This window comes from Triticum dicoccoides, chromosome 3B (genome assembly GCF_002162155.2).
Source record: "Triticum dicoccoides isolate Atlit2015 ecotype Zavitan chromosome 3B, WEW_v2.0, whole genome shotgun sequence".
Taxonomy (NCBI): Eukaryota; Viridiplantae; Streptophyta; class Magnoliopsida; order Poales; family Poaceae; genus Triticum; species Triticum dicoccoides.
In genome coordinates this window covers 64,745,601-64,771,565 of record NC_041385.1, presented here as the reverse complement: position 1 = coordinate 64,771,565, position 25,965 = coordinate 64,745,601, and the positions used below count along the sequence as shown (strand labels likewise).

General features: G+C 44.1%; 4 protein-coding genes across 7 annotated transcripts; all 4 read right to left on the bottom strand.

Annotated features, from left to right (window-relative positions):
- Window positions 1-661: 661 nt before the first annotated feature.
- Window positions 662-2,725, bottom strand: LOC119274731 (putative disease resistance protein RGA4). Its single transcript, XM_037555448.1, has 3 exons — window positions 2,478-2,725; window positions 2,215-2,366; window positions 662-1,724 (listed from the first exon to the last, which is right to left on the bottom strand). Exon 3 carries the CDS (start codon window positions 1,647-1,649, stop codon window positions 825-827), a length of 825 nt encoding a protein of 274 aa, XP_037411345.1. The 5' UTR covers window positions 1,650-1,724; window positions 2,215-2,366; window positions 2,478-2,725; the 3' UTR covers window positions 662-824.
- A 637-nt stretch (window positions 2,726-3,362) lies between these two features.
- Window positions 3,363-7,709, bottom strand: LOC119274732. The gene is made up of 2 exons (XM_037555449.1): window positions 7,459-7,709; window positions 3,363-3,614 (listed from the first exon to the last, which is right to left on the bottom strand). Exons 1-2 carry the CDS (start codon window positions 7,584-7,586, stop codon window positions 3,476-3,478), a joined length of 267 nt encoding a protein of 88 aa, XP_037411346.1. The 5' UTR covers window positions 7,587-7,709; the 3' UTR covers window positions 3,363-3,475.
- Window positions 7,710-7,808: 99 nt separating this feature from the next.
- LOC119274726 (disease resistance protein RGA2-like) lies at window positions 7,809-17,219 on the bottom strand. Of its 2 annotated transcripts, none has more exons than XM_037555443.1 (5): window positions 15,078-17,219; window positions 13,022-13,491; window positions 12,792-12,916; window positions 8,634-11,807; window positions 7,809-8,343 (listed from the first exon to the last, which is right to left on the bottom strand). In XM_037555443.1, the coding sequence occupies exons 4-5, from the start codon at window positions 11,678-11,680 to the stop codon at window positions 8,319-8,321; spliced, it is 3,072 nt and encodes a 1,023-aa protein (XP_037411340.1). In that variant the 5' UTR covers window positions 11,681-11,807; window positions 12,792-12,916; window positions 13,022-13,491; window positions 15,078-17,219; the 3' UTR covers window positions 7,809-8,318. The 2 variants fall into 2 exon arrangements, with proteins under 2 accessions (XP_037411340.1, XP_037411341.1); XM_037555444.1 differs by having other exon boundaries at window positions 8,627-11,807; window positions 15,078-17,218.
- Window positions 17,220-19,764: 2,545 nt separating this feature from the next.
- LOC119274729 (putative disease resistance RPP13-like protein 1) lies at window positions 19,765-24,417 on the bottom strand. Of its 3 annotated transcripts, none has more exons than XM_037555446.1 (5): window positions 24,209-24,417; window positions 23,983-24,106; window positions 22,882-23,011; window positions 20,444-22,490; window positions 19,765-20,223 (listed from the first exon to the last, which is right to left on the bottom strand). In XM_037555446.1, exon 4 carries the CDS (start codon window positions 21,610-21,612, stop codon window positions 20,461-20,463), a length of 1,152 nt encoding a protein of 383 aa, XP_037411343.1. In that variant the 5' UTR covers window positions 21,613-22,490; window positions 22,882-23,011; window positions 23,983-24,106; window positions 24,209-24,417; the 3' UTR covers window positions 19,765-20,223; window positions 20,444-20,460. The 3 variants fall into 3 exon arrangements, with proteins under 3 accessions (XP_037411343.1, XP_037411342.1, XP_037411344.1); XM_037555445.1 differs by having other exon boundaries at window positions 22,988-23,011; XM_037555447.1 differs by lacking the exon at window positions 22,882-23,011.
- Window positions 24,418-25,965: the final 1,548 nt, after the last annotated feature.

The window sequence follows — 25,965 nt, the reverse complement described above, 5'->3', positions numbered from 1 at the left end:
TGGACAGATAACAAAACCCCCCTGCTTGTTCGCATTAGCCACTACGAGGAAATCTTTCAAACCCGTAGTGAACTCGCCGGAGAGTCGGTTACCGTACATCCATTGCCGATTCATCTGCATTATTATAATATAAAATATATAATTAACCATCATGCATTTGTTAAACTAACTAGCTACAAACAATATAAATTAAACAATGAACTGCACACATGCATATTTTATCAATGACACATCAAAGGTTCATCAAGTTGCTAACCGCGATCGAGGAGTGTGGCTCCAACACTTCATGTCATGTTTGTTTCATACTCTTGGGGCATTTCATCAAACACCTTATGTGCATAAGAGGAACCAAAAGCAAACCTAGCTACACCCACTTGTGAAGAGAATGGCTCCAAATGGCTAAGTGTTGGCTGCTGGATGGGTATATATAGGGGAGGGGCTTTAGTTGCGGTTGGCCTGGCAAACCGTGACTAAAGGTGCCCGAAGGCCTTTAGTCGCGGTTGTCCTGGCCAACCGCGACTAAAGACCCTCACGTGCGCCAGCTAGCCACCGAGCGCCCTGGGCCCAGGCCTTTGGTCGCGGTTCACCTCCAGAACCGTGACTAAAGGTCCCATTAGTCGCGGTTCCTACAGCTTCGCGACTTATGGGGCTGGACGGAAGCCTGTTTTTCCACCAGTGCATGAGATCAACTCGATGGGTATGCTCTACACCTATTCTCCTTGTAATTTGATCATCTCGTGTGGTTACCAATATTACTCTGGATATTGTTTCATGTAATACAGGCCTTAATAGATACATCCATACATCGGAATGCCAGACATCATCTAGAACCAGAAAGAAACTCTTCCCTTCAATTGTTTCTGCAAGCTTCCTTTGGAGCTCTGCTCATGATGCACACCAATATTCCGGAGAACCTCTTTCAGGAGAGTAACTTCATTGTAGTCTCGCGAAACACAAATCCATGCTTGTAGATTGAAGCTTCCTTTTATTTTTTGGTCATTGTATATTTTCTGAGCTAGTGTTGTCTTTCCAACTCCACCCGTTCCAACAATACCGAGCTTATAAGACTTGTATTCCTTGTGTGCAAGCACCAAGTCCACCAACTTCCTGCTGGAATGTATGATCTCCTTTCCCACAAGGTTGGGCTCAACAAGGTTGAAACTTCTTATCAGTCTAGATGTTGGACCATTTCCAGGAGGCTGTGTACTATTGTTGAATGTGAAGAATATCTTGTCATTTGCAATGTTCTCAATCTTTTTGTTGAGGCTTCTAATCCGAATAGCAACATCACGACGTGATCCAATGTTACAAAAGCAAGAGGAAACTGAGAGGCCTTTACATGCAGCCGATTTGTTTGATGATGATGAAGGATCATCAGGCAGTAGCTTGCTTCCTTTACACCTAGCCACGTCCAGGATTTCATCAACATCATATATAATATCTCTCAGTTGGCCGAGCCAATTGTTTACTGCTAGCTCTTTTGTCCTCCTTTTCTCCGCATCATATATGCAACATTGTATTAGTTCTACTCGTCGCAGGACTTCTCTGAGATCGTCTTCCACCCCAAGGATTAGTATCGCCTCATCTGTAATGATATTTTGCAACTTACTGGCGCATGATCCAAGCAAAGATTCAAGTATGGCTGCCATCAATCAGACAAACTCGGCAAGGGAGATCCACCCAAACCACCAGTCACTTGTTCTGAGAATAGCAGAAATTGGAAGCTGAAAGTGAATGCTTTCAAAAATTAGACAAGGCTCTACAGATACACTAGAAGCTACTTAGTTACTATTTACATTTACTATATTTTTTGCCTAATGAAAGCTATGTATGCAACATACATATAGATTCAGCACCTTGAGTAGTGCCATGTATCAAGGACTAAGTTCCATTTTTTATGCTCGCAAATTTACATGTGTTTCAGTTTTTCATACAAAAATATTTATTAGTTTGTCTTGCCTGCTTAAGGGCGCCATCCAATGGCAGCTGCATAGCAGTCAATCGGAACCAAAGAAAATGTTGCGTCAAGTATATGCGGAGTAAAAAGGACCGGATGAAGTATATTTCTATCTGTTACAACACCTAGATTAATCATCCAGCGGCTTTTTTGCTTTCTGATTCATCTGATGAATAGCCCCAGTGCTAGCCTAGAAATCTTGATAACTAGTTTATTCGACTGGACTAATGAAAGTTAAGTTGATTGCAAGTCTTTACCTTACAAACCACTCTCCGGTCAAGGAAAAACGGTCAATAGTAAGAACCAATAGTGATCATAAATCTTGAAGAAGCAGTTTGCTATGATGATCAGTCGATCTCATAGAAGATTACCGTTCAATCACCACCAGAAAACCATACTGCTTCTACACCTGCAGTATTATATAGATAATACAAGATTATGTATCAATTAGTGAACAGAAGGAGTGCCTCCCACCGCGATACAAATCAAGAAGTTAAGGATACTGAGATCAAATATATACCTGAACACGGGCCGGTAAGTCCACAGGATCACTTCAATCAGTGGTGACCAGTGGACCAACGGGGAAGGAACGACGAACTTGAGAGGATCAAGACAAACTTTTCCTCTGCGTGTGGAGAAGAGGAAGAACGGAGAGAACAAAAATCGGTGAAAGGCACACTCGAGGAGGCGAACTCAGCGGGGAATCACTTTGGTCTGAAGCAAGAATTAGTCGCATAAAGGCAAGCTTTGGTGCTGGCTGGAAGAGAATAGAGGTGAAGAGGGCTAATGATGCTTATCTTATAATTTGTTTAACCCACTAATTATTCCATCCTTCCCACCCACCATTGCAGCAAAAGGCAAAAGCAAAAGCACTCAAGGTGGCTCACTTTTTCTTTCTTGACGATTCAGCCTGATGCCTTACCTAAGCCGGCAACAGCATATATATACTGGAAAGCCAAGCAACAGCAAAGCCCTCGGTTGGAATGAATTGTATACCCAAACAACACTAGCTACTTCTATTATTAATTCAATTGTCATGATATTATTTAGGGTGTGTCTAGGACACATCTAGATGTGACATAGTTGTGTCACATCAAACCTGATGTCCACTATGTTTGTGGTCTATTTTTTTTGTCCCAGCTTTTTTTTTGTTTCTTGTTGCAGAGTTATTTGTGGGAGGTTAGATGTGATATCCTTAAAAAACATCTAGATGTGAATTAGACAAACTGTATTATTTCACCAAACAACATTAGCTCATCATTTTCAGCAACCAGCAATGAAAGCAAGTCTCAAACACAACGGCACCATACGTTTACGGTCAACGAGAGATGTACTGTGGAATCTGCACCAGTAATAAAGATCCCCCCAAAAGAGAATTTTGCGATACAGCTTACAAACGACTATGTTGTATCCATCACAGTTGATCCAAGCAGTCAAGGAGATCCAACTTGAGGTTACTACAGAGGTAACTAGAGCACACTTGCCAACAAAATTTTGAGATTAATTCTGCTAGCTTTGCTAGTTATCGTCCTTAATTCTCTTGAGCAGCTTGGCAGCCCACCGGCGCAGCCTTTTATTCAGGGTGAAGCCAACCACGACGCCAACCACAAAGCTGACAGCGCCGAACTTCGCGCAAGCCGACAGAGACACCATCCGTCTGCAATACCAAAGGATCATACGTCAGTTGTGTTGTAAGGGAGAGAGGGATTGGTGGAATTGTTCGTTGTATTGCTTGAGCCTCATGGGCATATATATAGGAGTACATGATCTATTTGGAGTATAAGGCAAGCCAGAATATTTCCTAGTCTAACCTATGTTTCCTAATACAATCACGTTACTCAACATCCCCCCGCAGTCACAACGGTAGCGATGCAGACGGTGAGACTGGAGAAGAATCCGAAGGCAAGCCGACGGACACCCCCCACAGTCGTAACGGTCGATGCATCGCGGAGTCGTGGCTGGAGTGGAAACCAACGAGGTTGCTCAAGCAGGCGGTAGCCCTTTGTGCCGTTTGTCGATGTAGCCGAGAGCGTGGGTGGTGGAGCCGTGGTCGAGGTAGCCGTGCGAAGAATGCCGTGGTCGATGTCGAGTCGGGGTAGCCGGTGTCGAGGAAGTCGCCGTGGAGCCACGGGCGCAAGGGGGCGCCGAGTTAGCATGGGCGCAGTGGTGTCGAAGTAGTGGTGCGCCAGGAAGTAGATGATGTTGACGACGCGTCGCGGCGGGTTTGCCAAGCCCGGGGACACATCGTGGACGAAGGCACGCACCGGTGTTGCCAGCACCGGGCATGCGTAGACGGACGAAGACGAAGTTGATGAAGCGCCGCGCCAGGCTTGCCAGGCCCGGGGACACGTCGTGGACGAAGGCACGCGGCGGTGTTGCCAGCACCGGGCATGCGTAGACGAGGGACCTGCACAAGCTGTACGCCATGTCGAAGAAGTCGGAGAGGCCAGCAGAGAAGGACTCGACGACGGTTGCGGCGCCAATCGGCACGGGGCCAATGTCGCCCGCGGTTGTCGGAGTAGATGAAGCGGTCAAGTTAGATGACGGCGATGCTGGCGACGGGCTGGTGCTGGACGAAGACGAAGAAGGTGGACGGGCGGCTGCGGCTGCTACGGTGGTAGCGGCGGCGGCGGCCAAAGAAGAGCGGCGGCGGCGGCCTGACGGCGGCGGCGGCGGCCTGACGGCGGCGGCGGCGGCTAGGTTAGGGGTGCGGCGGCGGTGCTCGAAGTAGGCGAAGAACCCGACAGCGTGACGAAGACCGGCGCGGACGGTGGCGTTCCTGCGCCAAGGGAGACGGCGCAGCACATACCACGGGAGGTCGACGCGCGGTGACGGCAGAGTGGACCGCGGGCCGCGGCGCTACGGCCCGAAGGGGCGACGCAGCGGCGGCGGGCAGGTCGGGGCGACGGCGGTAAGACCTCGGGGCGGCGGCGGAGACCGCGGGCCGCGGCGCGACATCCCGAAAGGGCGGCGCGGTGGAGGAGTGCGGGTCGGTGCAACCGCGGGAACGGCCTCGGGGCGGCTGCGTGGACCACGTGCCATGCTCGCTACGGCCCGATGGGGCGATGTAGCGGCGACGCGAGGGTCGGTGCGGCCACGGGGACGACCAGGAGCGGACGGCCTCGGGGCGGCGGTGGACCGCGGGCCGCGGCACTACGGCCCGAAGGGGCGACGCAGCGGTGACGCGGGTCGGTGCAGCCAGGAGAAGAACCACGGGGCGGCGGCGCTGCGGCCCGACGGGGCGACGCAGCGGCAGCCCGTTGCTCGATCGGCGGAGGGGCGCGCTGAACTCGGAGATGATCTTCACGGGACCTGCGGAGGCGCGCGTTACTGACGGGCCAAGTCGGTCGCGCGGCGTAGATGAGGCGGATCGCGGCGGCGAGCGGGTGATCAAGCCGATCGCGCGCGAGGTCGGGACGCCGCTCGATGGAGGCGTGGTGGCGGCGAAGTCCGAGATGAAGCCGGCGGCGGCAGGCGACAGGGCGGCTATGATTGGCCGCCGCATGGCGCGAGGCCGCCGGGTCGGGGTGATGCAGGAGTCCCGGTCGGAGCAGGCGGTGACGGCCGGCGTAGATCGACGGGCGGGCCGTCGCGCGAACGGCGGCGGTGAAGGGCCGCCGCATGATGCGAGGCCGCCGGGTCGGGGCGACCGGCGGGTAGACGCGTGGACGACGCGCGAGGCCGCCATGTCGGTGAAGACGCCGGTGTAGTCGATGCCGAAGTCGGAGTAGAGGCGCACGGGGTCGACGGCGGCGGTGGGCGACGCAAACCGGATCACAAAGACCGGAAAACCAAAAAGTAGACGCCGATCAAAGCGACCGGCAAGAGAGAGAAAACCCAGATCAAAGGATCGGGAAAAAAACTCTCTAGGGCAGCCGGCCAACACGGCCGGCGGACGAACCCTAGGTACGGGCGGCGCGGCCCCCGGCGGCGGTCATGGAGGCCGACCGCCCCAGGGGCGGCGCACGGGTGTGGAAGCGGCGGTGGCTAGGGTTTAGGATCGACTTGCGATAGATACCATGTTGTAAGGGAGAGAGGGATTGATGGAATTGTTCGTTGTATTGCTTGAGCCTCATGGGCATATATATAGGAGTACATGATCTACTTGGAGTACAAGGCAAGCCAGAATATTTCCTAGTCTAACCTATGTTTCCTAATACAATCACGTTACTCAACAAGTTGCAAACTTGCAAGGAGCATAACTTGAGTCAGGGATTACAGATTTACAGTACAACATGTCAACGTTTACATCACCAAAAATGTTACGGCTGCAGCCTAAATCTAGAAACGAAGACTAGAGAGTAGATGCCATGCATGTGCCATACAGATTTCACTATATAGGCACAGAGTCTATTTGGTAGATGACTGCAGCTTTGGTTGGCAGATGCAGACCCCAACCCTCCACATTGTCTTTGTTCCATCCCCAGCATTCAATTGCATGCCACAAAATTTCAAAGCATGCTATCTACTGGATGTTTGAACTTGCAACTGACCTTTCCAGTTTTTAACCTCTAAACTGGGAGGTTCTGATAGAACTTCGGACTAGTGCAAATCAATACTTTCAATTTCAACTAAGGGGGGGACAAACCTTTCACCTACAAGTATCAAGCAGCTCTCAATCAACTACTGACCAAATAAATAAATAAACTGGAGCCAATATCAAAATTTCAATTATTAGGATAAAAAAAATCAACTGGGTCAGGTTTCTTCACATTAGGGGGGCTAATTTAACATAGGGATCAGTGTACTTCAACCCCCCGCAGCCACTGCTCAAGGGTGACAACCTCAGTTGGCGCAGCACCATAGGGTGCACAGTGGCAGCACCGCACAAAGCAGGAGGATGAGCATGAGAAGGTGAGGCAGAGAGGCCTGGGGATTTGCTTAAGGAGGAGGCACAGGGGATGTTAAGAGAGTACAATTGTAGAATTGGGATATGGAAAGTTCAGCAATAATAATCATGTAGCAGACAGCTGCATAGTGAGGCAGAGTTGCAATCTCCTAAATCGACATTGCTAAGCATGTACACTGGCAACCGAATATCTGCTGTTTAGAAGTTCCACAAATACGTGTACAACATACAGAGTACATTGCCCAGCCTAATTCTTGTTCTCAGGTTTGTGGTTTGGCATTTAAGATACAGAACGCTATATATAGCACCATATGGAACAAGAGATGTCATAGACACCACAAATACTACTGACATAAAAGTAAACAGAAATCGAACAATTGGGTTGTCCTGCCATACATACACATAACCGAAGATTTCCCCTGCCAAATATTTATTACATATCAAATCACTTTTAACTCGCTTCAAAAGCTCTGATGATAAGCCATAGAGGAAACATGAGGTGTAGGTGTTGCAAGGGATTTCCTACCATACAATTACTAGCAGCAAACGGCCAAATCCGCCCCCAAATCTTAGCAATCTACCGGGCGAGCGAGCGAGAACAGGGCGCATCGATCGGATCAGAGGAGGCTGAGGAGGGGGAGCTCGGACGTACCCTGCCTCCCTGGGCAGGAGGAGCTGGTCGGAGAAGGCGGAGCGCGAGGAGGAGGAGGAGGAGGAGGAGTTGGCGGCGTCCTGCGCCGCCGCCTGCAGCCTCCCCACCGCCGACGAAGCCGAAGGCATCTCCGCGGATCCCGACTTCTCTTTGCTGAAGTTCCGGCGCAGGGTTGTGCTCCTGGAGCGCAGCAGCAACAGCACGCGTTTGTGCCGTGTTTATTCCGCAGCTGTGGCTGTGTGTGTCTACGATTTGGGCATCATCTTCGTCGTCTAAGATTTCCTAAACACACAGGCTTGGCGGTACAATGCGATTTCAGTGTCCTCTGAAATGAAAACCGGTGTTGATTGATTGTCCCACACACAAGATTTAAGTTCTGATTACACCCAATTAATCCAGCGTGCGAGTAACACACGAGATGCGCCTCGCTTCAGTTTGATCACAATACAACGTTCCAAAATACTCCTATATCCAATTCCTCCGAACTAAACTAAACGGCCACTGAGCCCGCCTAACAGTAGCCAAAAACAGATCACACACTTAGCTTAAACCAGAGTGCAGTGCAGTGCAGTGCGTTTCACATAAGTAATTAAAACGCAGATAAAATGTACGAGAGTATCATCGATCTCCATCACACAATGATTAAGTTCAGAAAAGAAAACGATAGTAGTACCACGAAGAGCACTGCATTGCACTATCAAGTTTTTTGGCAGATGGTGTAGCTAGTAAGTAGTTTCTGCAGTTTCCTTCTTCTTCTTCTTCTTCAGCTCCATCGCACAGAACAGAGCTTGCCCCTTTTCTTTGACGCTTCTCCTCCCACAGATGACAGATAGCTTCTTGAAAGAACTTGTCGCCGCCTTTCACGGTTTGCCGATATTATCAACTCTAAGAGGAAGATTATGAGAATGTAAGCCACAACATGGGTGTCCAATCCAATGCATGTTAGTTACAGCAGGAAAACAGATGAGTTTTTTAGAGCTAAATCATACTGCACTTAAGAACTTGTATGCTTGCACCAGTTTTGGCATGTATACAAAGTTCTGCTCAGGCATTTTTGTTCCATAAGCTTAAAATTGAATTTTCAGAACATGAATCGTGGGTCATGGCTGCTAAAAGAATCAAAGTCACAAATACTAATATTGAATCAGTATGTGTTGTTCAAATATACCTTGTACCTTGTCCATGTGTAGATATCCAGGTCTTCGCCATGAAGTCGCCGGTGCTGCTCTTGAAGCCCAGGTACCCAGCGTGAAAAGATTTCTTGCATATCCTCACTCACCCACAGCCGCTGCAAACTACCCAATCCTTCTACATGGCTTAAGTTTGGACAACCACCTACACGCAGCTCTGTCACTTGAGGGAGGTTGCAGATCCTCTCCAGGCCTTCACAGTACGAAACAACAAGTTCAGAGAGCACTGGGCGATCCTCCATGGCCTTTAAGTTGTTCAGTCCCGTTGAACTGAGCTCCTTCAAACAGGCGGTGTCTTTTCCAAGCTGTCGTGGCAGACCGCTCAGCTTTGGGCAACCTACAAGTTGCAAGCCCACCAAACGAGGCAGCAGTTGCAACCTTGCCGATTGGGCATCCTCTTTGCGGATCTCAGCAGCTCCATCCTCTCCCCTTACATCGTCAGCAACTTCTTCCTCAAAAAAAGACCACACCTTCCAGTTGGGCATATCCTCGAAGATCAACCATTCAAGTTTAGGGAAAGCAACCAACTCATTACATACAGGATCACCCTTCTTACAGCCAACAAATTCAGGCCCAACCTTGGTAACTGCATGTGCTCCCCCAATCTTAAGAAATTTCAAGTTGGGTAGCTGCCAGATCGGTGGAAGATGCGCACATGATCGTACATCTATGAGTTTCAAGTGTATTAATGAAGACAAATAGGTGGTACCTAACCAGGTGGGATACCGCTGACCAAAGAATCTGACAATACATAGGTCTTCCAGGTTGTGCGGAGGTATTAGCTGCTCAAAGACCTCCTTAATATTGCTAACATCTTCTTCTGAATATGACCCCTCTCCACGTTCAGTCCACTCTAGTGTTAGGTGTTTTAGATGCTTTTTGTCTGTAAGAATTGCATTTGTACTGCAGTGAGCTGCTCTTTCCAACTTGATAAGAAGAAGATACCTCATATGCGACAAAGGAGACAACTCTTCCAACTTCCATCCATCTTGTACAACAGCATTATCACTTCCATCACCAACAGGATAATCTTCTAAATACGTGAGGAACTTCAGTTTCCCTATCCCTTTGGGAACCCGATTTATTTCTGTGCCCAAAAGATTAAGACATCTTAAACTGCACAACAGGGTCATTGCCAAAGGAAGACTGTGCAGATCATTACACCATCTCAAGCTCAGTACTTGAAGGTTCTTTAGGGAGCCAATGGATTCTGGAAGACAAGATATGCCAGCATAATCTAGATTAAGTAGACGTAGATGTATCAGCTTTCCTATGTAATCTGGGATGCTTTGTACAAGTGAGTAATTCAGTACCAAAACACGAAGAAGCAGGAATGTCTTGAACAATGTATTCTCAATTCTCCATGGACCCTTAACAGTTAGGAAAGTCCTCACCTTAACTTCCACCTTATCCACTCTAGGTAACACTGACATATCCTTCTTAATAACAGCAGTAACACGTCGCAGTTTTGGCATATTTTCACCCCTTAATGATTCAACATCTCCAACAAAACATTCTTCTCTTGATATATTCAAAGCAAGTTGTCTTAAGAGGTCGTGCATTTTGCAGTGAGACATGTCAAAATATGAGATATCTGGTTGGAGGAGATTCCGGTGGATTAGCTCATGGTAGTACTCTTCTGCTATGTCTTCTAGTAGTTGGCCTTGCTGCTCCTCGATGAAGCCTTCAGCAATCCATAACCGGGTAACTTCATCACGTCGAATGATAGAACCTTCAACATACAGAGCACAATAAAGGAAACACTGTTTCAGACGATGTGGTAACTCATCATAGCTTAGATACAAAGCTAATTCTACTTCGTCCAAGAGTATGCTCTGGGAGCCAATATATTTACCCAGATACTTTTTCCACTCATTCTCTGTTAGATCTCTGCTGGCCAAAGCACTAGATGTAACCTTGATTGCAAGAGGGAGGTGACCACATTTACGAACAATCTCAATCCCCGTGTTTTTAAAATTCTGCACTTGTTTCTCTTCACCAATGTTCATGCTCCTCCAAAGCAGCTCCCATCCCACCTCTGCTGACATGAGATCAACTCGATGGGTGTACTGTGTGCCTATTCTCAATGCAATTTGATTATCTCGTGTGGTTACCAATATTACTTCTCTAGTTGTTGCATGTAAGGGAAGTCTAAATAAACCCGTCCATACATTGGAATGCCATACATCATCTAGAACAAGAAAGAAACTCTTCCCTTCAATTGTTTCTGCAAGCTTACTCCGCAACTCTGCTATGGTTTCACCTTGTTCATGATGCACACCAATATTCCGGAGAACTTCTTTCAGAAGAGTAACTTCATTGTAGTCCCGTGAAACACAAATCCATGCATGCATCTTGAAGCTTCCTTTTATTTTTGTGTCATTGTATATTTTCTGAGCTAGTGTTGTCTTTCCAACTCCGCCTGTTCCAACAATAGCAAGCTTGTAAGACTTATTTTCCTTGTGTGCAAGCACTAAGTCCACCAACTTCCTACTGGAATGTATGATCTCCTTTCCCACAAGGTTGGGCTCAAGAAGGTTGGAACTTTTTATCAGTCTGGATGTTGGACCATTTCCAGTAGGTTGTGTACTACTGTTGAACGTTAAGAATATCTTATCATTTGCAATGTTCTCAATCTTTTTGTTGAGGCTTCTAATCCGAACAGCAACATCACGACGTGACCAGATGTTACAAAAGCAAGAGGACACTGAGAAGCCTACACATGCAGCTGATTTGCTTGATGATGAAGAAGGATCATCAGGAAGTCTCTTGCTTCCTTTACATCTAGCCACATCCAAGATTTCATCAAGATCATATATAACATCTCTCAGTTGACCAAGCCAATTGTTTACCGCTTGCTCTTTTGTCCTCCTTTTCTCAGCATCATATATACAACACTGAATTAGTTCCACTCGTCGCAGTAGTTTTGTGAGCTCTTCTTCCACCCCTAGGATTAGTATGGCCTCACCTGTAATGACATCTTGCAACTTATTGACACTTGATTTAAGCAAAGTTTCAAGTACGGCTGCCATGGATCAGACAAACTCAGCGCCAGAGATCCACCAAAAACACTAGGATATTCCTTGAGACTGGCAGAAACCAAAAGCTGAAAATGAATGACCACCCATCAATTACCAAGGGAAAACCATGCTGGTGCACCTGCAACGGGTGATACAAGATTATTGACCAACTAGTGAACAAAACAAAGGAGTACCAGAAGTGCAGGTAACTAAACTGAATATACATGTGCCTGGATCATCTTCCGAGAACAAACCAGTCAAGAGAGACTGGCAAGCTTCCCATTGGCTGCTTGTTGTCATTGCTCTTTTAATTGACCAATAGCATTGACCAGGGCCATTTATGAATAGGCTAAGTTTGGCCCATATAAAGTATATTCATGAATTTAATTTGTGTGACCTAAACTACATTTTGGTGATAGTTTATTGACACTTACGCATGCCGCCGTAGAATTATAAGTTCATGTTTTTCTTTTTTCTTTTGTCTGAGCAAACATGAATCGAGTTAGCTCATGCCACAAATAGGACAGTTCTGTTGAAACGCAAGTATTGATCCCAAAAATAATTGAATCTAAGTCTTCTAAAATATAACAATTAAAAACAGAGGGATAATGTTTTGTGTTATACAGGGGCCAGGTGTGAGTGTGACTGAGGATATTTGCAGCAGTTTGCATAGAAACTTGTATTGAGGTATAAATTCTTAATCATTTGGCATTCTTCCCTTTCAATTTTTTCCGGTTGCCAATTTACATGGTTTGCTGGTTTGTTTTGGTCAGTTAAAGGGCCATGAGATGGCAGCCTCCACACCAAACTACTACTGAATATGTTGCATTGAGTTACAACATACAATTAGATACAGACTGATCAACCAGCTAATTATTTGTGGTTGTCAAATCCATCCTAACGCTAATCATCTTCTGACATGCTAGCCTATAAATCATCATAATTTATTCCCATGTACTCCCTCCGTCCGAAAAAGCTTGTCCTTCAAATGGATGTATCTAGTACCAAGTTAGTGCTAGATACATCCATTTGAAGGACAAGCTTGGGACAAGCTTTTCCGGACGGAGGGAGTAGTTATGAAACTAAGGTCCGAAGCTCTCTGAGGTACGGCATCAAGTCTTACCTTAGAACCAGTCTTCCAGTCTATCAATAGTTTCAAGATCTCGCGAGGCTGAGCGCAAGCAAAGAACCACAATAGATAACAGAAGATCGTCGGGCAATCACCAAGAGAAAACCATGCTGCTGCACCTGCAATACATGATACAAGATTATCGACCAACTAGTGAACAAGACAGGTAACTAAACTGAATGGGGAAGTTCTGATTGTCAAAAAAAAAAACTGAATATATATACCTGAATACAGGATTATTCAATCAACAGTGATCAAGATGAAACTTCCTCTGCTTGCAGTTGCAGAAGAAGGGAATGAACAAAATCTTCAGATTTCTGAGATTTCGTGATGCCTTGCCTGTGTGGATAGCAGAAGCATACTAGAGCCCAGCAAGAGCAAAGGATACTCGCTAGCTGGAATACGCCGGTTGATGATAAATATAAGTCAGTATCTTGGCCCTCCTCTGCTTGCGCTTGTGGCCATGCAGCACAGTCTTTAAATGCGCCAGCTGGAATAGTCTTCTGAAAGAGATTGGTGAGCTGCCCACTGGCTGATTATTGTCATTGATATTTTATCGACTAGTAGCATTCGTCGGTGCCGTTGAATTGATTAAGTTTGGGTCAATATAAATTATATTCATGAATTAATTCGTGTGGCCTGAACTGTATTTCGACAATAAGTCTTTGACACTTACGGAGGCCGCTGTTAAATTCTGAGTTCATGTTTTCAAAAAAATAAATTGTCAGCACACATGAAGCAGGTTAGGTCATGCCACAAATAAGCAACAATTTTTTTTGAGGGAGGCAATAATTCTGTTGAAATGCAAGTATTAATCCCAAACCAATTGAATGCATTCAAATACAACAATTAAAAACAGACGGATAATGTTTTGTGTTATACAGGAGCAGTTTGCGTAGAAACGCCTTGCTTCAGTTTTGATTGCAGACAACAGTATAAATAATCTAATTATACTAGAGCCAAGCAAGAGCAATGGATAGTGGTTAGCTACCACACGCACCAGTATACAATAAATACTACTACCTCCGTTTCAAAATATAAGACGTTTTTGTTGGCTAAATTAGCCTAGAAACGTTTTATATAGCCTACAAAAACGTCTTGTATTTTGAGACAGTGGTAGTAGAGTCAGTATCTTGGGCCTCCTGCCCTTGCTTTTGTGGCCACGCAGAATGGTCTTTAAAGGCAGCCAGCTGGAATAGTCTTCTGAAAGAGATTGGCTATCTGCCCACTCAATAATGAATATATTAAGTTTGGATCAATATAAAATATATTCACGAATTAATACGTGTGACCTGCTCTATATTGCGGTGATAATTTATTGGCACTTACGAAGGCCACTGTTAAATACTAAGTGCATGTTTTCATTTATATTTACTAGCAAAAGGGCCCGTGCGTTGCACCGGGTATAAAAATATCCTCGCATGGCCACACCATCCTACTTAAAGAACACATCGTGACAAACTTTAAATGGTAAGATAAGGACTTATAATAGGCTATTCAAAAAACTGAAAATGTGACAGGTGTTATCATGGCCTTTTTTCCTAAGAGCATGCATGGTGTAGTCATTTTCTATCTAATGTTGCCTCTACCATTCATGCATTAAACATACATAACTCTGCACAAATTATATGGAAATGATGTTACCCTAAGATTTATTTTCTAAATATAATACACAAAGCAGTAATATGGCATGAGAGCTTTCCCATAACTGATCCAATTTTTCTGCACATGATTTGCAAATAATCTGATTACTCCTAATCACAGCTAGAACCTTTTATTTCAAGGTATAGGGTAATAGGATCAAATTTTTTTCCTCAAAACCAAAAGTACTAAATGCCTAGAACTAAAGAACCACATCCTAAAGGCGAGCATTTTCTTGAGAATCAGCACAAGCACACACATACCATAAGCGTGGACACCATGTGATGAATTCCTACTGAACCCGCAAACACCACACAAATATTCCCTCCGTCCGGAAATACTTGTCATCAAAATGAATAAAAGGGGATGTATCTAGATGTATTTTAGTTCTAGATACATCCCTTTTTGTCCATTTTGATGACAAGTGTTTTCTGACGGAGGGAGTAGTAAATATGAAAGGAACCTTCTGTTGAACAATAAATCAAGCTACTTATTTCAATCATATGGCAACTGCAAAAAATCATATGTGGGTATGTACTACTGATATCCTAATCGACATTCAACCAGTACTAACATCTGATTGAAAATTTAGTAATGTTTATCTACCAGACTAACATATCAACATCAAAGTCTGCTCACCATGGTTGGCTGGAGTTACATATCAGCACAACGGCTACCAATGCGTAGCCACCCGCCGCTTACAGCTGCAGCATCAATTCCTTCTCACCATGGTTGGCTGGAGTTCAACACCAGCTATCATGATTACTCATCTTGATTAAGTACTAATCAGGTAGCACCAGGATGAGCAAAAGCAACAAGCTTCAGTCTTTATCTTCAAGAGAAAGTTGGCAACGGAACATACTTGATTTAGGCCGTCAGACTGTTAGTTGTAACCATGTTATTCCGTCGATCTTTTCCATCAAGCCGTCGAGACAGTATCAAAATAGAAGTTGTTAAACATGAAACTACCAAGTTATTTACTCTGCTATTGTGGTTGTGAATCAGAGTAAGCTCCTTCAACTTGAACTATAAGTGTGTTAATTGAGGTTCATGCCATATTTAATTAGCAACTAATTATCTTGTGGTGCTTTGACCCTAATGTACCCACAGTCTGACCATGAGATTGAATATCCATCAGAAGCTCGTAGCCTTTTTCCTGACTCCATGCCCTTTTCAAGTGGAGTTGCAGAGTATGAATAGGGAAATGATCATAGATGGCAACACCTACAGTATGATTTATCTTGATAGAGATGCACTGGATTAGCAAGTAGTTTTAGTGATTTCTCTAGATGGCTCAAGTACTTGAGCTTCTGCAATCAAAAGGTGTCCTGTCACCAGCTCAAGCTAATAGAACATATCCATTATTCCAAAATTAAAATTAACAGATCTGCATCGTGAATGATTGTACACAGCCTATCTCTAAGAAATTGTTTGCATGCATCACCACTCCGAGAAATTTAGTAGCAATATTTAAGCTATAATATTGTAGGCAGTACAAAGGAATCCAAATGTAAACTAAATTCCCATCAACTTTTCGGGTTTGGTCACCCTGTGTTTTATAGTTGCAGCATGATGAAGACGACATTGCTCTGTGGGAGGTTTCTTAATTTCAACTCAAACAAAGAAGAAGCTTTCTCGATTTATCAAAGTTGCCAATGCTATTTTCTAAGAAGATATTTTCTGGGCCATTATCCAATAGGCAAAATCTACCCATAAATGGTCAACAAACAACAAAGTGCATTACTCATAGAGGATGCAGAGCATCTAGAAGAAGTTCTCTGCCAAATAACTATACTCTAACAAACGGATATTAGTAATTCTAATTGCAAGAACTACACCCACATGGTTTGGGCTTCTGGATAAATCAGCCCTAAAGAAAATCTTGTTGTTGGGTGTTTTGCCGGGAGAAATGCTTTATTTGCATTACAACAAACAGCCTGCAGGGCTGTGTGCATAACTTCAGCCAATCAACTGAGCAAAATGAAAGCCTCTGAGTCTGAAGGAACCAAACAAAATCCAATAAATTTCCAACCTACCGCATCAAACTCATACAAGATGCACAGAAGAACGAATTTATCTTACCAAAGGGACCAAAGAGAGGTTATCACCTTTGTTGCTACATATCTGCCGGGCATCATGGCCTCGTATTGTATATATTTGTTAAAGGAGAAGAACATTAACACACAATTTAAGTTGATCTTAACTTCACATGTCGTGGACACCAAATCCATTTTCAGTACACATAATTAAAAACTGCAAATTGGTTGAACTATAATAGTTTATATGTATTTCTGTAGTTCTGTAGTTGTGCTAAAAAGCATGTTGGAAACTATCATTAGCGAAACATTTCAGCACCCAATCAATGTTCATATCCAGAATTTAAGCATCCAGTTAGTTTGGCAAAAAAACTTAATTTTCCTAGATGCATTGGCATGTACAGTAGGTTCACTTTTGAAAACAAATTAGACCAGGCCTCATACATTAAAAAAAACTGAAAAAAATGAAGTCCAACTCTTTATAAGCAAAACATCAAACATGTTGTGGGCGCAATCTCAAGAAAAGGGGCACATATTTGTTTGGCAAGAATGTAGTTGCCGATCCATGTATAAGAGAGAGAGAGAGAGAGAGAGAGAGAGAGAGAGGAGCAGAAACATCAGTCCATGCCCACCAGTAGAGAGAGAGCGAGAGATTTGCATGCTTCCAGCTGCGATTTGAGGCGGTTGTGCAGGAGCTCTATGGGAGGGGGATGCAAAGTGGCGCGCGACAGGGGTGGAAGCCTACCGGTGAGGGCAGGCAGAGCAGCGCGCTGGGCAGGTGGCTCCGGCGGCGCCCGATGAGCGGGAGCTGAAGCGGCGGCACCGCTGGATCGACCGGAGCAGGGGCGTGTTTTTTTTTTTTTTATGGGAGGGAGCAGGGGCGTGAGGCATGTCTCTAGGCACGGCGACAGAGAAGGAGGTGCGGTCCTTTGAGATCACAACGCGGGCGTTCATAGCCGGGTCATGTCACTTCTTTTCCAATATCACCGATCCTGAGATGGCAGAAGTTCTAGCATGCAGAACTGCTGTTCGCTTAGCTATGAATCTAAACATTCAGAGAGCTCATGTGGAGTTACGTTGAACTGTCTCGCACTGGTGCAAAAGCTAAACAACCAGGAAAGGGATCTTTCTGCTGTCGGGCCTTGGGTGGAGGAGATCAAGGCGTTGCTCAGGCCTATGGAGGAGGCCAAGGTTATGTGGATTCGACCCTCGGGGAATGCAGCCGCTCATAATCTTGCGCGAGTAGGTGTAGGTGAGAACCGTTCGGAGGTGTGGGTGGATTCACCACCAGACTTTATTTTACATGTAATTTCAGACGACATTCCTAGTTTCGGTTAAATAAAGCGGCACCATTTTCCCCTAAAAAAAGGCATGTTTGATTTATTTTTTTGACAGATTTTTTTTACTTTGGTGGTAGCATGAATTGTAATTTTTTCCAACTGTAGGGGTAATTTGGATGACGGTGACCGCTTTATTATTAGGGAAAGATTGTGTGTCAGCAAACATGAATCCGGTTAGCTCATGCCACAAACAGGCAATAGTTTTTTTTGAAACCCAAGTACTAATCCCAAAACCAATTAAATGCAAGTGTTTTTTAATACAACAATTAAAAACAGATGAATGATGTTTTGTGTAATATAGGAGCCAGCTGCGAGGACATATGCAGCAGGTTGCATAGAAACTGTAGTACACCAATACCACCTCTGTTTTGAAATGCAAGACGTTTTTGTAGTTTAAATTGAACTGCAAAAACGTCTTCTATTTAGGAACAGAGGGTGTGCATTGCAGGCAAACAGTCTAAATAATCTTCCATGCAACTATAAGGTGTAATAAATCTAATATATTCATTTCCCTCCAACTAAACGGCCGTCCTGCATTTGTACTCAACTGAGATGCGGATAAGATGCATCCATCTGCATCACAGACTTCACAGTAGACGCTTAACTGAGTTGAGAAAAGATAGTACTCAAGAGCATTGCATTTGCAGAGAACAGAGTTTGTGTCTTTCAGAGAGCTCATGCTTCTCCCCTGGACAAGATAGCTGCTTCAGAACGTACTTGGGAGCCTCCGTCGTCGTCACCGGCCACCCTTTGCCGAAGTTCGGAGCTCCGGCGCAGGGTTTTGCTTTTGCCCCTGGAGCTCAGCAATAGCAGCCTTCGCCGCACTGCACATGTTCCTGCCCTGTTTATTCTGCAGCTGTGTCAGTTTGGCATCATCTTCGTCTACGATTTCCTTCACCAGGTGATGTCACACACCCATGTTTGGCGATACATACAGGTTATACACGTTCGATGCGGCAAACCCCCAGACATCAATTCCATTCAGAGAAGAAAATCATCGGTTACATCCAAAGAATGAAATCGTGTCACTGTCAGGACCCAACACTTGGTAACTCCCTGAAAATCTGAACATTACTGAAGAATTCAACATTTACCGTACACCCGCAGCTCACTTACCCTTTCGCTGCGGTGATGACTCGAAACCGTCCATCTCGGATCCAAGGGATCATAGTCATCCGCCGTTTATCTCCTACCCTTGCTTGTTTCTGTGATGGGCTATATAACCTGTGTAAGCTAGAAGGCATGTCTATCTTATCTCTTGTATATTTGGGGTTGAACCCTAAGCCGCCGCCATGTTCTGGCCGGCATAAACCTCCTTCTGTAATCAAGTACTTTCCCCAATAGAATCCATCTCAGTGCATTGCTTTCCTTGCGTGATCTCTGAATTTCTCTGAATCTTGAGCATCTCTGACCTCAACTAGTTCAGAGCATGACAGTCACGCACGATAGGTACAGTGTGCAGCAAAGAAATAAATTCACTGGTTACGTTTAAAGAATGAAACCGTGTCATGCATACACGTGCACACCATCTACTCCCTCCGTTCCTAAATACTTGTCTTTCTAGGCATTTCAACAGGTGACTACATACGGAGCAAAATGAGTGAATCTACACTCTAAAATATGTCTACATACATCCGTATGTAGTAGTCATTTGAAATGTCTAGAAAGACAAATACTCCCTCCGTCCAGAAATACTTGTCATCAAAATGAATAAAAGGGGATGTATCTAGATGTAATTTAGTTTTAGATACATCACTTTTTGTCCATTTACCGAAAAAGGCTTTCGCCCCGCTTTATAAATAAAGCAATGACCATTTTGATGACAAGTATTTTCGGACGGAGGGAGTATTTAGGAACGGAGGGAGTATCAGCTTGGAGCGATGGCGGGTTTCGCTCAGTGTGCTCAGACAGTTGCGAACTGAACCGTGTCCTCTGACAAGAAAGCATGTCTTGATTGATTGCAGCCCGTCCATGAGTGAAGTAACCTTATTAGTCCCGCGCACAAGATTTAAGGTTTGATTACATACAAGCCAGCATGGGAGTAAACAAATACAGTACTACACACGAGATGCACCTCGCTTCAGTTTGATTACAGGAAACGTTCCAATTAACCAAATATATCCAATTCCTCCCAACTAAACTAAACAGCCACTGAAGAGCGACAATAATTAAGTTCAGAAAAGAAAACGATAGTAGTACCACTGAAGTCTGAAGAGCAGTGCATTGCACTATTAAGTTTTTTGGCAGATGGTGTAGCTAGTAAGTAGTTTCTGCAGTTTCCTTCTTCTTCTTCAGCTCCATCGCAGAGAACAGAGCTTTGTCCCTTATCCTTCACACTTCTCCTCCCACAGATAGCTCCTTGAACAAGTACTTGTCGCCGCCTTTCACCGTTTGCCCATATTATCAACTCTAAGAGGAAAATTACGAGAACGTAAGCAATAGCAGGGGTTTACAGTGCATGTTAAAGAAGGAACACACACAAGCAACTTAGAACAACATTAATAACTTATACGCTTGCAGTCTGCTGCCAATAGAATCAAAAACAAATTCTGTTTCATAAGCGAATGGTTGCATGAGAATCAAAGACGCAATACTCAATATCAAATCAGCAGGCAGTGTTCATATATACCTTGAGGCATCTAACTGCTAGACAGTGTAGACATCCAGGTCCTCGCCATGAAGCCGCCGGTGCTGCTCTTGAAGCCCAGGCACCCATCTTGAAGATATCTCTTGCATATCCTTGCCTAGCCTCAGCTGCTGCAAACTGTCCAGCCCCTCTACATGGCTTAAGTTTGGACAACCAAATACACGCAGCTTTGTTACTTGACGGAGGTTGCAGATCCTCTCCAGGCCTTCGCAATTCCCAATAAAAAGGAGCTCAGAGAGCACTGGGCGGTCCTCCATGGCCTTCAAGTTGTTTAGTTCTCTTAAACTGAGCTCCTTCAGACAGGCGGTGTCTTTTCCAAGCTGTTGCGGGAGATCCCTCAGCTTCGGGCAACCGCAAAGTTGCACTTGCAACAAATGGGGCAGCAGTTGCAACCTTGCAGATTGGGTATCCTCTTTTAGAATCTCAGCAACTCCATCCTCTCCCCTTACATCAGCAGCAACAACTTCTTCCTCAAAAAAAGACCACTCCTCCCAGTTGGGCATATCCTTGAAGATCAAGCATTCAAGCTTAGGGAAAGCAACCAACTCATTATATACAGGATCACCCTTCTTGCAGCCAACAAATTCAGGTCCAACCTTGGTAACTGCATGTGCTCCATCAATTCTCAGAAATTTCAAGTTGGGTAGCTGCCCAAACGGTGGTAGTTCCACACATGATCGTACTTCTATGAGTTTCATGTATAATAATGAAGACAAACAGGTGGTACCAAACCAGGTGGGATACCGCTGACCAAAGAATCTAACAATAGATAGGTCTTCCAGGTTAGGTGGAGGTATTAGCTGCTCAAACACCTTCTCAACATTGCTAACATTTTCTTCAGAATATGACCCCTCTCCATGTTTAGTCCACTCTAGTATTAGAGTCTTTAGATGCTTTTTGTCTATAAGCACTGTATTTGTACTGCAGTGAGCTGCTCTTTCCAATTTAACAAGAGAAAGATACCTCATCTGCGACAAAGAAGACAACTCTTCTAACTTCCATCCATCTTGTACAACAGCATTATCACTTCCATCACCAACAGGATAATCTCTTAAATGGGTGAGGAACTTCAGTTTGCCTATGCCTTTGGGAACCTGATTTATTTTTGTGCCAAAAAGATTAAGACATCTTAAACTGGTCAACAGGGTCATTGCCGAAGGAAGAGTGTGCAGATCATTACACCATCTCAAGCTCAGTACTTGAAGGTTCTTTAGGGAGCCAATGGATTCCGGAAGACAAGATATGCCAGTGTGATCTAGATTAAGTAGGCGTAGATGTATCAATTTTCCTATATAATTTGGGATGCTTTGCACGAGTGTGTAATTCAGTACCAAAACACGAAGAAGCAGAAATCTCTTGAACAATGTATCCTCAATTCTCTATGGACCACGAACAGTTAGGAAAGTCCTCACCTTAACTTTGACTTTATCCTTGCTAAGCAACACTAATATATCCTTTTTAGTTGCAACAGCAGTAACACGTCGCAGTTTTGACATATTTTCACCCCTTAATGATTCAACATCTCCAACAAAACATTCTTCTCTTGATATATTTAAAGCAAGCTGTCTTAAGAGGTCATGCATTCTGCAACATCACGGCGTGGCACTATGTTGCAAAAACAGGAGGAAACTGAAAGGCCTTTACATTCAACTGATTTGTCTGATGATGGTGAAGGGTGGTCAGCAAGTAGCTCGCTTCCTTTACATCTAGCCACGTCCAAGATTTCATCAACATCATATACAACATCTCTCAGTTGACCAAGCCAATTGTTTACTGCTTGCTCTTTTGTCCTCCTTTTCTCAGCATGGTATATACAACACTGAATTAGTTCCACTCGTCGCAGTAGTTTTTGTGAGCTCTTCTTCCACCCCTAGGATTAGTATGGCCTCATCTGTAATGACATCTTGCAACTTATTGACACTTGATTTAAGCAAAGTTTCAAGTACGGCTGCCATGGATCAGACAAACTCAGCGCCAGAGGTCCACCAAAAACACTAGGATATTCCTTGAGTCTGGCTGAAACCGAAAGCTGAAAATGGATGCACAAGGTATGATAACATGCTTTCAAAGTAGGACAAGGCTCACGAAATTTATCACTAGTGGGCTGCCATTTACATTTTCAATAATAATAATAATATAACTATGCAAATACAGCTTGAGCGGTAGTGCCAAGTATTAAGGTCTCAATTCTTAATCATCTGGCATTCTGTTCTTTAATTGTTTTTCCGGTTGCCAATCTGCACAGAAGCCTCCACACCGAACTACTACTGAAAATGTTGCATTTAGTTACAACATAGAGTGATATGGATAAATCATCTAGATATTTATATTTTTTTGTCTAATTCATCTTAACTCTAATTGGTTCCGTACATGCTAGTCTATCAATCATCATAATTTATTCCACGGTACCAAGTTTTGACCTTATAAACCTGCAGTCTTCTAGCCCATCTATAGTTTTAAAGATCTCGCAAGGCTGAGTGCAAGCTAAGAATCGCAATAGATAACAGAAAATTATCAGTCAATTACCAGGGGGAAACCATGCTGCTGCACCTGCAATGGGTGATGCAAGATTATTGAACAAAAAAAGGAGTGCCAGAAGTGCAGGTAACTAAACTGAATGTACATGTGCCTGGATACAGACGGTAGCTAAACTGAGAAGCTACTGACGGTCATTTCAATCAACGGCGATCAAGACAGAAACTTCATCTGCTTGCAGTTGCAGAAGAAGAAGGGAACAAACCAGTCAAGAGAGACTGGCAAGCTTCCCATTGGCTGCTTGTTGTCATTGCTCTTTTAATTGACCAATAGCATTGACCAGGGCCATTTATGAATAGGCTAAGTTTGGCCCATATAAAGTATATTCATGAATTTAATTTGTGTGACCTAAACTACATTTTGGTGATAGTTTATTGACATTTACGCACGCCACCGTAGAATTATAAGTTCATGTTTTTCTTTTTTCTTTTGCGTGAGCAAACGTGAATCGAGTTAGCTCATGCCACAAATAGGACAGTTCTGTTGAAACGCAAGTATGGATCCCAAAAATAATTGAATATAAGTCTTATAAAATATAACAATTAAAAACAGAGGGATAATGTTTTGTGTTATACAGGAGCCAGGTGTGAATGTGACTGAGGATATGTGCAGCAGTTTGCGTAGAAACTTGTATTGAGGTATAAATTCTTAATCATTTGGCATTCTTCCCTTTCAATTTTTTTCCGGTTGCCAATTTATATGATTTGCAGGTTTGTTTTGGTCAGTTAAAGGGCCATGAGTTACAGAATACTAATTATTTGTGGTTGTCAAACTACTCCACACCAAACTACTACTGAAATTCTTTCATTGAGTTACAAAATACAGTTAGATACAGATTGATCAACCAGCTAATTATTTGTGGTTGTCAAATCCATCTTAACTCTAATCGTTTTCCGACATGCTAGCCTATAAATCATCACAATTCATTCCACTGAAGTTATGAAACTAAGGTCCGAAGCTCTCTGAGGTACGGCAGCAAGTCTTACCTTAGAACCAGTCTTCTAGCCCATCGATAGTTTCAAGATCTCGCGAGGCTGTGCGCAAGCTATAAACAAAATAGATAAAAGAAGATTATCGGCCAATCACCAGGAGAAAACCATGCTGCTACACCTGCAATAGATGATACAAGATTATTGACCAACTAGTGAACAAAACAGGTAACTAAACTGAATATATATACCTTAATGTAAAAAAGAAACTGAATATATATACCTGAATACAGGATTACTTCAATCAACAGCGATCAAGATGAAACTTCCTCTGCTTGCAGTTGCAGAAGGGAATGAACGAAATCTTCAGATTTCTGAGATTTCGTGATGCCTTGTCTGGGCAGATAGCAGCAGCATACTAGAGCCCAGCAAGAGCAAAGGATACTCGCTAGCTGGTATACGCCAGTAGATGATAAATACAAGTCAGTATCTTGGCCCTCCTCTGCTTGCGCTTGTGGCCACACAGCACAGTCTTTAAAAGCGGAAGCTGGAATTGTCTTCTGAAAGAGATTGGCGAGCTACCCACTGGCTGATTATTGTCATTGATATTTTATCGAATGGTAGCATTCGCCGGTACCGTTGAATTGATCAAGTTTGGGTTCATATAAATTATATTCATGAATTAATTCGTGTGGCCTGAACTGTATTTCGGCGATAATTCTTTGACACTTACGGAGGCCGCTGTTAAATTCTGAGTTAATGTTTTAAAAAAAAATTGGCAGCACACATGAATCAGGTTAGGTCATTCCATAAGTAAGAACAATTTTTTTAGGGAGGCAATTTTTTTGTTAAAATGCAAGTATTAATCCCAAACCAATTTAATGCATTTAAATACAACAATTAGAAACAGAGGGATATTGTTTTGAGTTATACCGGAGCCAGCTGCGAGGACACATGCAGCAGTTTGTGTAGAAAGGTCTCGCTACAGTTTTGATTGCAGACAACAGTCTAACTAATCTAATTATACTAGAGCCAAGCAAGAGCAAAGGCTAGTGGCTAGCTACCACACACAGAAGTATATACTCCCTCCGTCCCAAAATAAGTGACTCAACTTTGTACTAAGTTTAGTACAAAGATACCTCTGTCTCAAAATATAAGACGTTTTCATAGGCAATTCTTATATTTTAAGATGGAGGTAGCTGTCAGTATCTTGGCCCTCCTCTGCTTGCGTTTGTGGCTACCCAGCATAGTCTTAATGGCGGCCAGCTGGAATGGTCTTCTGAAAGAGATTGGCAAGCTGCCAACTGGTTGCTTACTGTCATTGATGTTTTAGTGACCACCGATAGCAATTGTTGGTGCCAATAATGAATAGATTAAGTTTGGACCCAATATAAATTATATTCACAAATTAATACGGTTGACCTGCTCTATATCTCTGTGATAATTTATTTACACTTACAAAGGCCGCCGTTAAATTCTAAGCTCATGTTTTTATTTATATTTATTGTTTGTCAGAAAACATGAATCCAGTTAGTTCATGCCACAAATAGGCAACATTTTTTTTTGAAACCAAAGTATTGATCCCAGAACAAATTAAATGCAAGTGTTTTTTAAGACAACAATTAAAAACAGAGGAATGATGTTGTGTAATACAGGAGCCAGCTGCGAGGACACATGCAGCAGTTTGCATAAAAACTGTAGTACACCAATACATTGCAGGCAAACAGTCCAATTAATCTTCCATGCAAAATATCCGCAAAAAAAAACCTGACAAGCGGCGGGCCGGCATTGGCTCGGGCCACGTTCAGAGCCAGGCCCAACTGCGTCTGTACACACGTCGCGCCGCCACTCGTCAGGCGGATGAGGGGGCAGGTCTGCTCAGCCCGGGGCCCAAGCAATCATTGGGCCATGATGACACCTCCAGGCCCGGATCTTCTGCGGTGAGATCGGCTTCCACAGCACGACCCACGACCACAGAAGATCCCGCGCTGACATCGCCTGGAGCCGCTGCTGATTCTGGAGGCTCGCGCGGATCCTCCT